The 12,069-nt window shown below is 40.5% G+C and overlaps 1 protein-coding gene across 1 annotated transcript in view; it reads left to right on the top strand.

Annotated features, from left to right (window-relative positions):
• DSG1 (desmoglein 1) overlaps positions 1 to 10,624 on the top strand; it is a 29,975-nt gene extending 19,351 nt beyond the window's left edge. The window contains exons 9-15 of the mRNA XM_008148363.3: positions 5 to 264; positions 1,740 to 1,879; positions 4,241 to 4,552; positions 5,704 to 5,837; positions 6,189 to 6,252; positions 8,219 to 8,427; positions 9,132 to 10,624. Of these exons, the coding sequence (XP_008146585.2) occupies positions 5 to 264; positions 1,740 to 1,879; positions 4,241 to 4,552; positions 5,704 to 5,837; positions 6,189 to 6,252; positions 8,219 to 8,427; positions 9,132 to 10,193 (2,181 nt within the window). The 3' untranslated portion in view covers positions 10,194 to 10,624. The remainder of the gene's footprint in view (positions 1 to 4; positions 265 to 1,739; positions 1,880 to 4,240; positions 4,553 to 5,703; positions 5,838 to 6,188; positions 6,253 to 8,218; positions 8,428 to 9,131) is intronic.
• Positions 10,625 to 12,069: the final 1,445 nt, after the last annotated feature.

Genomic DNA, 12,069 nt, shown 5'->3' with positions numbered 1-12,069 from the left:
CTAGCCCTTGGATTATGAAGACATGAAGAATCTGCAACTCAGTATTGGTGTTAGAAATAAAGCTGAATTTCATCAATCAATTATGTCTCAATATAAGCTCACAGCAACAGCAATCTCTGTGACCGTGTTAAATGTACTTGAAGGCTCAGTGTTCCGTCCAGGTTCAAAGACATTCGTAGTAACTAGTAATATGGGACAGAATTCTAAAGTGGGAGAGTTTATAGCTACTGACCTGGACACTGGTGGACCTTCAACAAAAGTTAGGTAAGACTGACATTTTCCAACAAATTTTCATCACATATTGAATGAAGTACATATGTTCTTTTTTGAAATTTTAAGTATGAATTTAAATATTTTTCATTATTTTGAAACCATCATTTAATCATAAAAAGTACTAGCCTACTGAATTATTACTTAAAGTGTGTAACTTACAAAAATATAAAAAATTGTGCAACATATAAGATGTAAAAGTATAAAGATGCAAAATGTAAAAATATTATATCTTTAAATTTTGACACTCCTGTGTTTATATATTTTATGGACCAATTAGCTGATTACCACATCCCAAGATTATTTACCCCAGAATTTTATGGACTAATTTTCCCATTGCAAATTTGCCCAGATTAAATCCAATTAGATTTAGTTATTTTCTTCACTTTAATAAGCACTTAGTGTTGGCCAATAATAACTTTGGCATGAAAAATGATTTAGAGTAAAGAAAAATCATGCTGCATAATTTTTTTAAACTCTGTATATCCAAATATTTCTACTTGATCATAAAAAAATCTGTGTATATGTGCACATATGTTTTAAACATGACCAAGAGTAACAGTAGGGGAACTATCTCACAAATCAGATTTTAAAGTGCTTTCTCCATATTCTTCTCACACTGTGTGAGTGTTTGTGTTAGAGCTCTCATCACACTGTCCCACCACTACTGATAAACGCTCACCCCGCAGATATAGCTCACCGAGGGCAGGTCGCCTCCCATCCCTCCACCCCAACACCCACCCCTGTGTCCTCTCCAAGTTCTATTCCCCGAGTTTAGCACAAACCTGAGACAGAGAGTTGCTAACCAGTATTTCTTTTATCATATGTAAATGAGGAAAATAAAAAAGACATGGAAGTGAAAGATGAGGAGAGGAAGACAATAGAAAATAGGACAGAAGCATCAGAAAAGGACTTACGTAGTTTGGAATTCAGAAGTCCTGGTCAGTCATTGTGTGTGTGGAGAGGGGGAGTGGACACAGGGAGGGGATGATGGCCACGCTGATGAAGACGTAAGTTCTTTGGTAAGAGAATAATTTAGAATTGTTAATGAGCTCAGGAAGTCCTAGGATTTGGGTCTTCCAGGATAGTTCCCATGCTACCTAAACCAAATGAAAATGAGACTGCAAGCATCCAAGGATTATTCTGCCAACCAAGTGGGCATAAGGGACATTCCATCGGAAAGAGCTGCTCAATCATTCTTTTTGCTTAAACTGACAGCTTTGTCTGTTTCCCAATGTCCTCAAATAGCTGGGACTGCCCTGAAAAAGGAGAAAGTGTAGCTAATAACTGAAAAGTGTATTCAGGGATTATAACTACTGGCTAGAGACATGTTTTATAAATAAAGTCTCTCTCTCTCTCCCTCACTCTCTCTCTCTCTCTCTCTCTTCTCTCTCTCTCTCTCTCTCTCTCCCTCTTTCTGCCTTTTTAGATAGCTGACATTAATTTATACTATTATCTTTCAAATACAGATACGTCATGGGAAATAATCCAGCTGACCTGCTCTCTGTTGACTCAAAAACGGGCATTATTACTTTGAGAAATCAAGTTACCATGGAACAATATAATATGCTTAATAGAAAATACCAAGGAACAATTCTATCTATAGATGGTAAGAGATCAATTTAACATTTCTCCTTCTAGAATTTATATATGTAAATTTTAATTACTGTATTTTAAAGTAATGTTTTCAACAAAAGTTATCATATTGGCTATTACAGAATCAAATCTTTAATGATATGAAAGGTAGTATAATTTAGTGGATAAGACCATGAGCTCTGGAGTGAGACTGGATTGGTATCTTGTGCCATCACTTACTAGATATGGGATTTCAGAGAAGTCATTTAACCCATTAATCCCTCAGTCTTTTCTTCTGCAAAATGGAACAATAACAATATGGATTTAAGGAGTAACTACATGTAAAGCACTTATACTTTCAATAAATGTTAGTTCTTATTAATGTAAATAATTGCAATTTTTAAATTGTACGTATTGTAAAATTATATTCAAATAGTTAGGCCAGAAGTCAAGCTAACTTAACTTTATATAATCTATGGGAAGTTGATGCACAACTTTGTGTAAGCAATTTGGAGGTAGCATGCTTATATTACTTTTCAAAATCAACAAAATTAATTTAGGCCGGTCCCTAAAGGAGGCGAGCTCCTCAAGACTAATTCTGCTAAGCAATGCTTGCTACTTCAGTTGCTCTTTCTCCCTCCCTCTCCCTCTTTTTTTCCTCATTCAAGTATCCTAAAAATGGGATGACTATTTCCACTTGCTTTGCAGATTTAAAAAAAAAATAAAGCATTCCTTTAAAGTCATTCAACAATTCAGAATTTTTACCAAATTATAATTTTTTTCCGCAATTAATCAAAATAAGAGTAGTTTTAAAACATATATATCGCAAACAGAAATGTGATTCCATTTAAAGATAAAGCTTATTTTGATTCAGTGCTGAAATGACCTCAAGTAATTGCTAACTTACTCCAGTTTTACATCCAACATCAAGCTTCATTGGAGACATGAAGGGAAAATGGAAACTTTGCTTACAACATTGTTAGGCTTATGGTAAACAGAAAGCATGCCTTTTCTCACCAAAAAGGGGAATAAATATTACAGGTGATGAAAATGATAAAAATTAGACCAAAACCAGTAACATTAGAATCAGCATAGCTGAGATGAAAGGGCGTGGGATTTGATATCATAGATTGGATTTAAACTTGTCTCTGTTATGTACTTTCAGGGACTTCTTTATTCATTTACTCAGAATCTATATATTGAATCCTAACCAAATGTCAGCCATTGTACCGGGTTCTAGGGTTACATCAATGGACAAAGACTGACAACAGAGCTTACATTTATGTAACTGAGATAAGAACAACAATGTCAAACAGAATCATCCCTTTATTTTCACCCAGTTTCAATAACCTTAGGACAATCCCTAAATATAAAAGGCTGAATGCACATCGATGTTACTTATAGCATTATCTATAATAAATACCAAAAGCAATATTGATAATAGGTATTGACAGATGTATTAATACATACACTGCCACAATGAGATAGAAAACATACTCATCATCACAGAGGTACCCTGAGCCCTTCTGCAGTCATTACTACAGCTCTGGTTCAGCCCCAGGCACCTGCTGATGAAAAGCAGATGGATTCTGATGCACTACCTTTTGTATCAAATGCATTCAAAAATTAGCCTACTGTTTTGAAATACTGGTTGGTTGGTTGGTTGGTTGATTGGTTGACTAGATGAAATAAACAGCAAGGGTAGAGCAATTAAGTTGAAACAAATAACAAATCTCCCTACCCCTGTGTTTAGTCAAGGAACACAATAACTTACTTAAACTTTGAAGGACAAGAAGAAAGCACACTGGAATATATGCTTGTGAAACAAACGTGTTTCACCTTCTTATCGAAATGAAAATTTCCCCACCTCCAACAGTGCCAGTTCCCTCTCCTGTGAGTTTGGGAATATGCTGCTTTCTCACTAAGAAATTTTTGTAGAAACGATTTACTAACCTGCTCCCAATCTGTTCATTTTGTCAGCCCATAAAAGGAAAAGCACAAACATAATTGAAGAAGAAATACAATAAAACAACCACCAAAATAAAAATAAAAACCTAGCTCTAATATAAGAAATGTGCAAAAAAGAAGAAAAAAGAAAGTAGTCTAGGAATGCCTCCCCCAGAGCTTATAACGCAGCACCGGCCGATGCAGACACAATGTGGTGTTTACCGTCTATGCCTCTCTACACGAGACAGTTTTTCAGGAGCACTAACAGTCATAACAGTTTGGTTTTAAAAAGGAGTCATGAACAAGGGAGAACTGAGGAAGTTACTGAATGAATGGGAATAAAGACATAGGAATAACTATTGATGCAAAAAGGAAATAGTTTCATATTGTCCAACAATGATTACACTAAATTTATGAACGATTTCTTCCATTTTGAACCTTGTTACAGATGGTCTTCAAAGAACTTGTACCGGTACAATTAATATTGATCTTCAAGGTTCTGGCTGGCAAACTTCTGAAACCACTCCAAAATATAACACCGATGATGGAGGTGGAACTGGTACTGATACTAGTACTGGTGTACTTATTACTGGTGATGTCACTGTCAACACTGAAGGCATCAATGGCAATGGCAATATCGATGGGGGTGGCGGAACAGATGATTATAAAGAACCAGTAGGCGTGCCCATGTTTCCAGATAATGTACATTTTGGTCCCGCTGGCATTGGACTGCTCATCATGGGATTCTTGGTCCTAGGATGTAAGTACTTTAACAGCCCACCCCCAGCCCAAAGTTGGGAGACATTTTCTGATCTTTTGATAAAATGTATTTTAAAAATTCTTATTGTGTTCAATTATCAAGATATTTCTACATCTAGTGCTAGATTTATGAGATTTTTTAAAAATCTTATTGCTTGGCAGTGGAAGATAAAAACTTTTTTCGCATTCAATCTCAATGTAATGGCTGCCCCATAATAGGCAGGTCCCATTGCTATTTGAGCAGAGAAGACAATGAGAAGCAATTGATTGAAATGGCCAGGAAAGCCTGCAAGGATTGCCTATGTGTGGGCTTTTCACTAACACCTATTCCTATGAACACATTTGGGACAACATGCTGTCCTCCAGGTGGGGGGTGGGAAGTGGCAGGCAGGTCCGAGAGGAGTGCACAGACTTTGCCTTGTTTCTCTGGAACCCGGGCTGGGCCAGCATTCCCCTCTCTCTGATCACTATCCTTACCCTGCCCACCTGCCCACCTGCCCTCTTCCTTTTTTTCTTTCCCTCCTTCCTCATTGTCTAAAAAATTTACACATCCTTTTCTTCATCCACCCATTCATTCCAAATCGCTATTTAAGATCGTATTATGTAGGAAGCTCTGGGCTAGAAACTTCTGATGGATAGGAAAAGACAGTGGTAGGCAGCGTAATGTTCTCTGTTTGCGCATGAGTAATTTCAAGAAAAGATATTTAAGGGCAAATAAGAGCCTCAAAGAGGGTAACTGCTTGAAGCATGAATAAGATGTTACTGTTGAAATAAAAAGGCAGGCATGTGTGGGAGGAGAAAAATAAAGACATGGAAGAGGGAACACACGGACTGGCCCACTAGCTTTCTTTTCCCTCTCGTTCCCTATTTTCCTGAGTGACAACAGGGAGAAGAATAACCTATGATCATACTACAACACTGTTTGTAACCTGAATCTGATATAACAAATGAAAATGGGTTGCAATCTAGTATACTGAAGCTCACATTGATTTTAGCATCTCACCATTATACAGTTCATTTTCTATAGCCTTCATAATAATTTTAGGATCAAATGGCATTATATTAGGGATTCAAATTTCATCACAAAAAGCAAGTTTTTGTTTTAATGTGGCCCCACTGCTAATTCCAATATTCCTCCCCTGTCACCCGCAGTGGTCCCATTCTTGTTGATCTGCTGTGACTGTGGAGGCGCCCCTGGTGGCGGAGCCGGCTTCGAGCCTGTTCCTGAATGTTCAGAAGGGGCAATTCATCCGTGGGCAGTGGAAGGACCAGGGCCTGAGACGGGGGTGAGTGCCAATCTGTAAGAAACGACCTGTGGTAGTCGCCTCAACTCTGTCTTCTGCACATGAAGCCAGACGGTGACCACTGGTAGTCTGTGCTGGCCTTTGTTCTGGGCTAGCCGGGGGGGAACGGGGGGGGGGGTCGGGGGGCAATGAAGAGAAAGCACAGGTACCTCCAAATAGATGGACGTCACCAGGGAAGGCTTTCTGAATGCAGTTCCTGTTTTACGTGGATTTCAAGCGTTTCCTAAGTGGTGCTCTTTCAGAACATCGGAGGTAATTAGAGAACTAACCCAATGTGTAACTGGAGAAAGAAGAGTCATTACAGATGGGAAAACGTTGTTTCTTGTCTTCTAGATTATCACCACCATCCCTGTACCACAAATACCACCAGGAGGCATCCAGTGCATTGACACTTCAGGTACAATTTCCTCTTATTTTAACAACTCAAGTGACTCAGAAGGAATTTTGTTCTCTCTTTGCATACCTCACTATTTCTCAATTATTATATTTCGTCTTTAAAGTTGTTTCTATTATTCCTTTTAAAATGACTAATTTACATACTAAATGAAAAGGGAAACGCTACAGTAATTGTTATTCTTATATCTTCTTCAATCATCAGAGAGTACTTAGGAAATGGCCTGATTAGGATGTCCGTAAGTAGAAAAGAATAACTGAATTATAACCACAAGTCTACTTTGGGCATGGGGTTAAATCTTATGTACCCCAAAAATGCTAATTACAATGAAAGAACAACCTATTAAGATAGATCGGTGCTCATTTATTGAGACAAGATTTTACCTCCACAATTCATGAATGGTTCAGAATCATGCTGGCTTCAGCTGTCATCATGACAAAATTAAAAACTGCATCCATTCTCAGCATCAGCCTAAATGTTGACCTGAAAAGATTCGTCCAGTTTCTCAGATTGAAAGTAAGTGGACGAGACACTATCAACATCTCTTCACGCTCTCCTCTGAGGCGTGTGCACGGGGCGGAGTTTCTCCTGGCCCATGAGTGAGACTATCGGTCCATCCGGCCCTACGACAGAGGTCTAGACCAGGTCCCAGGCAGAACCCGGGGAGACTGAGGATTTCACAGTAAGCGAGTAACTGATGCCAATAAAAAGAACAACTGATTTTTAGAAACCTCATATCTTTGAAGAGTTGTGCCATCTTTTCTTTTTTTCAAGGTAAATACAGATTGATTCTCTTATTTTTCTCTCAGCCTTTCTCAAACTTGTAATCATGGCTTTTCCACGTTGACTCTAAAATATAAGAAGTACAGGAATATTTATAACTCGTAGAACTGGACCTTATGCAAAGGATGGACATGCTAGTGTTTCAAACCATATCTCCTCCTCATGCATCCATTGTTGTTAACGACACCAACATCCCCTCCACCTGAAAAGTAGAAACTTTGATATCTTCCTGCTCACTGATATCCAGTCAGTTCTAAGACTTGTCAATCCAGCAGGCTTTACTTATACACTGAGTCTCTCATTAAGTGTACAAATATTTACACAGACCTCCACAAAGCACAGTGAGAGGCACCAAAGTGACAGATGTGTGGACACGCACAGTTCCGACCATCACGGTATTTAAAATAGGAAAGCATGGGACACCTACCGTGTCAATACTGCCCCTGTTCATGGCACGTCCATCAGCCAGGCCATGGCTTTAGCTCCCCTGCTTAGCATATGTGAGGCTTCTATTCACCCCCACATCCACGTGCAAATTCAAGACTCCATGCAGACCTTTCCCCTCGCCATCGCCATGGCTTCTTCTCTGAAAGCCGTGGTTCTTGGGCCTTCTTCTGGGGCCCTGTGCTTCTAATACAGCACATTGGGGTGTTCCTCTGGGGCCCTGTGCTTCTAATACAGCACACTGGGGTGTTCTTATACCACTTCACTTTTAGAATTTTGGTCATTTCCCCCCAATTTTTGTTAATTTAAAATCAAATCCTCATAATAACTATGTATGGTGCCGGTTGGGTACTGGTAATAACCGGGGGAGCATTGTAAATCTAATCAATATGTTGTACAGCGGAAACTAATACAAAATACTATTGAATGTAAACTGTAATTGAAAAAAATTTTAAATAAAAATATGTAAAGCATAGGTTTTTGTAACCAATATGCAGCCCCTTGCTTCTAGTTCAACATATAGTTACCAACAAATAATTAACAATAATTACCAAGTTACCAAATTAATTACTATTATTTTGAACCAAATATATTTATAGTTCCTGTATTTAAGTATCACTTTCTTTTTTCCTTTTTCCTTTGCTCACAATGCATACTTAAATGAAGAACCACACATAAAAGTAAGGTACTGATTTTTACTCTACAGCACACTAGATAAATTTAACTTGACCTTCACTTTCAGGGGTTTATACAAATGAGTATGGTGGCAGAGAAATGCAAGAAATGGAAGGAGAAGAAAGAATGACAGGATTTGAACTAGCGGATGGAGTTAAATCATCAGGACCACCTGAGATCTGTCAAGAATATTCTGGAACATTAAGAAGAAATTCTATGAGGGAATGTAGAGAAGGAGGTCTGAACATGGACTTTATGGAAAGTTACTTCTGCCAGGTAAGGGCTCTGCCCCATGCCCTCCTCCCCGTCTAGCACTCACGGCTATACCCCAGGCTCCCACTGCTCCCCGTGGGGCTTGGGCAGGCACCCCCTCGCTAGGCTCCCAGCCTCTGTGCGGGATGATCTATGGCGCTGCTGATACTACAGCTAAGCCTCTCACGTAGGCCGGGTACGCCCCACTTAGAAGCAGCCACTGCTCCCGCTGTGCTTTGTCTATGGCATCAAGTCTAAATTCCTTAACGTGGCAAATAAGCTTGTTCACAGATGGACCGCTGCTCTCACGTCTCCAATTACTCTTTCCTACCAATCCCACTTTTATAAATAAACCTAAAGAACGCACAATTTTGTGTACTTCAGATTCAGCATTTTTAAGTACCTCCTCCTAACTTGGTTACAAAATAATTCATGTGATTTTTGTGTGTGTGTGTGTGTGCTTTTGTGTCCAAAGTACACCATTATCAAGTCCGCCTAAATGAATTTTAAAAATCTAAATATATCATTAAAATTACAGTTAAAATAACTTCTAAGCAAATTCTTTCATGCAGTTCTATGATTTTTCAGAACACCTCTAGTAGATGTTAGAATTTTGTTTTTTCTGTTTTTCTTTGGTAATGCCCTGTAAGAATTAATTAAGATAAAGACTTCTATTGTTGTTAGGTATGTACTCATGACGTCATTTTCTCTCTCCTCTGCAAATTCAGAAAGCATATGCTTACGCCGATGAAGACGAAGGACGCCCGTCCAATGACTGTTTGCTCATATACGACATTGAAGGGGTGGGCTCCCCCGCTGGCTCTGTGGGCTGCTGTAGCTTCATTGGAGAAGACTTTGATGACAGTTTCCTGGATACACTGGGGCCTAAATTTAAGAAGCTGGCCGATATCTGCCTGGGGAAAAATGTCGAATCATATCCAGATTTCGATCTCCCTTGGCCTGAGAGCACCGAACCCATTTACCCTCAGCAGGGAACAGAGCCCGTGGCTAGCGGTCACCCACCCATCTCCCCACACTATGGCACCACCACGGTCATTTCTGAGAGCGCCTACCCCTCTGGGCCTGGCCTTCAGCACCCTCTGTCTATTCCCGACCCCCTGGGCTACGGTAACGTCACTGTGACGGAGTCTTACACCACCTCCGGCACTCTGAAGCCCTCTGTCCACATCCATGATAACCGGCATGCCTCTAACGTGGTGGTGACAGAGCGGGTGGTGGGCCCGATCTCCGGTGCCGAGTTGCATGGCATGCTAGAGATGCCTGACTTAAGAGAGGGGTCCAACGTCATAGTGACAGAAAGGGTGATAGCACCAGGCTCAGGTCTACCCGCCACGCTGACCATCCCTGATCCCAGAGAGTCTTCAAACGTGGTAGTGACAGAAAGGGTGATCCGACCAACTGCGGGCATGATGGGCAGCTTCAGTCTGCACCCCGAGCTCTCCAATGCCCACAATGTGATTGTGACCGAGAGGGTGCTTTCTGGCTCTGGCATAACTGGATTTAGTGGCCCAGCGGGGATGATTGGTGGCAGTGGCACAGTCGGCAGTGGCCTGGTTGGCAGTGAAGCGGGAATGGGTGGTGGTGGTGGCATCGGGCTGAGCACCCTGGGAGGAGGCGGGGGCCTGAGTAGCAGCATGGCGGGGACGGCCACCATCGGCCATATGAGGAGCTCCTCTGACCATCACTTTAGCCAGGCCCTTGGATCCACTTCCCCGAGCACAGCCCGAAGTCGAATCACCAAGTACAGTACCGTGCAGTATACTAAGTAGCCAGGGTCCCAGCACGCTTTTCCTCAGGGATTGAGAGTTAGCTCCGATTCCCACCACCAAAAAGCTGACAATGGGATTTGTGATGCACAGCCAGGAGCTAAGGACAGTGTGGAGCAAAGTTTCCTCCAACCACAGGGAGGAAAACGGATGGACGCGGGTGGTTGGGCAAGAGCTCTCCTTAGCATGGACACACACTTTTCTTATATTAGTCCCGATGGAATCACGAGACAGCATTCTCTCTGCTTCTGTGTGGCCTGCAGTGCATCTCCAGCATGTGGAGGAAATCCCGCGCGGCCAGGCAAAAGCACTGGCCTTCACATGCAGGTGGCATACATCTCTTGGTGTTTTTTTGACTTGCTATGTACTTCCTGCAATATTTAAAAAGAACTGAACATGAATATGAGTTCATGTATGTGGGAAGAGTTTGAAATCTGTGCCAAATACCCTGTCAATTTCACAGATAATATAAATAAAAATCCAACCACATATTCAGACCACGGTTAGCCATTAGAGAGAATCTGGCCCCCTAGCCAAGTCCACAAGCCACCGACCTTAATAACTGCACTAGGTCAAACAAACCGCAGATTCGGGAATGTTTTCTGGGAGGGAATTCCATAAGAGAGTGGCAATAGGGCGAGATCCATTTGGGGTAAACTGACCCATTTGGTCTGAGTCTGAATCTTGAGATGGGGCTGCAGCTAGAATTCTTATGTCAATACTTTTCTGCTTCTAGTTTGTGTTTAGTGTAGACGCCATAGTGACTGATATCGCCCACTGGTGAGGTTGCAGGATTTCACCGTCACGTCTCCCTTTCCTGTTGCAGCTCCGACTTAACAATAATTACCAAGTTACCAAATTAACGCGGCACGGGTGGCAGGTTACCTTCCCGGGAAGCAGACAGGAACTGCGCTGTATTTTCAGATTGTGTGTTTAGTTAAGTGTTATTCATTTATATTCAGCTCTCTACTATACAGCTCCTCAGTTAGAATGGTTTACTTAAGCTGAGCTGCATGGTTAAGCTTTGGGGGAATTTCTTAAAGGTTATCCTTTAAAAGTGTTTAGAACATGTAAAATGTTTACTGGGGAAAGTTAGAATTGTTCAGTCAAGTAATACTGTACTGTTAGTTTGGATTGAATTTACTACTTTGTTGAACAGCCCTCTGCTGCTATTTTGAAGGGATCAACTAGGAACTTTTAACAGAGTTGATGATATTGTGTTAACACAAATGAAATTGTACTACACAATCCCGTTTCATTACTCTAGCCCACTGCCAACTGAATTTTCGCACTAGCACAAACTTTACATCTCTGATTTGATTTGTCAAGATGTTCTTGGTTTATACATGCTCCAATTTATAGATTCCAAATTATATCCTATGGCATATTTTTCTAGCTTCAAATTTTAGTAATGTACATTTCTGTGTGTTTGCTATACAGTATTATCTGGTTAAAAGTCTGTAAATAGAATCAGAGCATTGTTAGCCAGAAGTAAATTTACCATTGCAGGGTAAAGGAACTTTCTTCTCTTTTCTAAATCCAGTGTCGATACGAGTTCATTAAAGTAAAACTGGACATGACAACATCTTGTAAGGAGTATTACCCCCAATTCCTCAAGTTTCCCAAGGTGTTATAGAGCAAAGAATATTCAACTTCCAACACTTGTCAAAAGGGGTTGGGAATTAATTATTTTACCTATAACTGTTTTTTTGCTCTATGTTCTAGCAGATGATGTCAATATTTTCAAAGCCACATTTGAAAATTTTCAAAGCCACATTTGAAAAAAGTCTTATTTGAACTCTGTTGACTATGTAAAATTGTGATGTTCTGTAGCATGCCAAATGCAGAGGTATAAATAAAGTCATTCACAGGGAGTCTT

Source organism: Eptesicus fuscus, chromosome 12 (genome assembly GCF_027574615.1).
Source record: "Eptesicus fuscus isolate TK198812 chromosome 12, DD_ASM_mEF_20220401, whole genome shotgun sequence".
Taxonomy (NCBI): domain Eukaryota; kingdom Metazoa; phylum Chordata; class Mammalia; order Chiroptera; family Vespertilionidae; genus Eptesicus; species Eptesicus fuscus.
The sequence above is the reverse complement of the archived record's forward strand: the minus strand, read 5'-3'. Positions and strand labels throughout refer to the sequence as shown.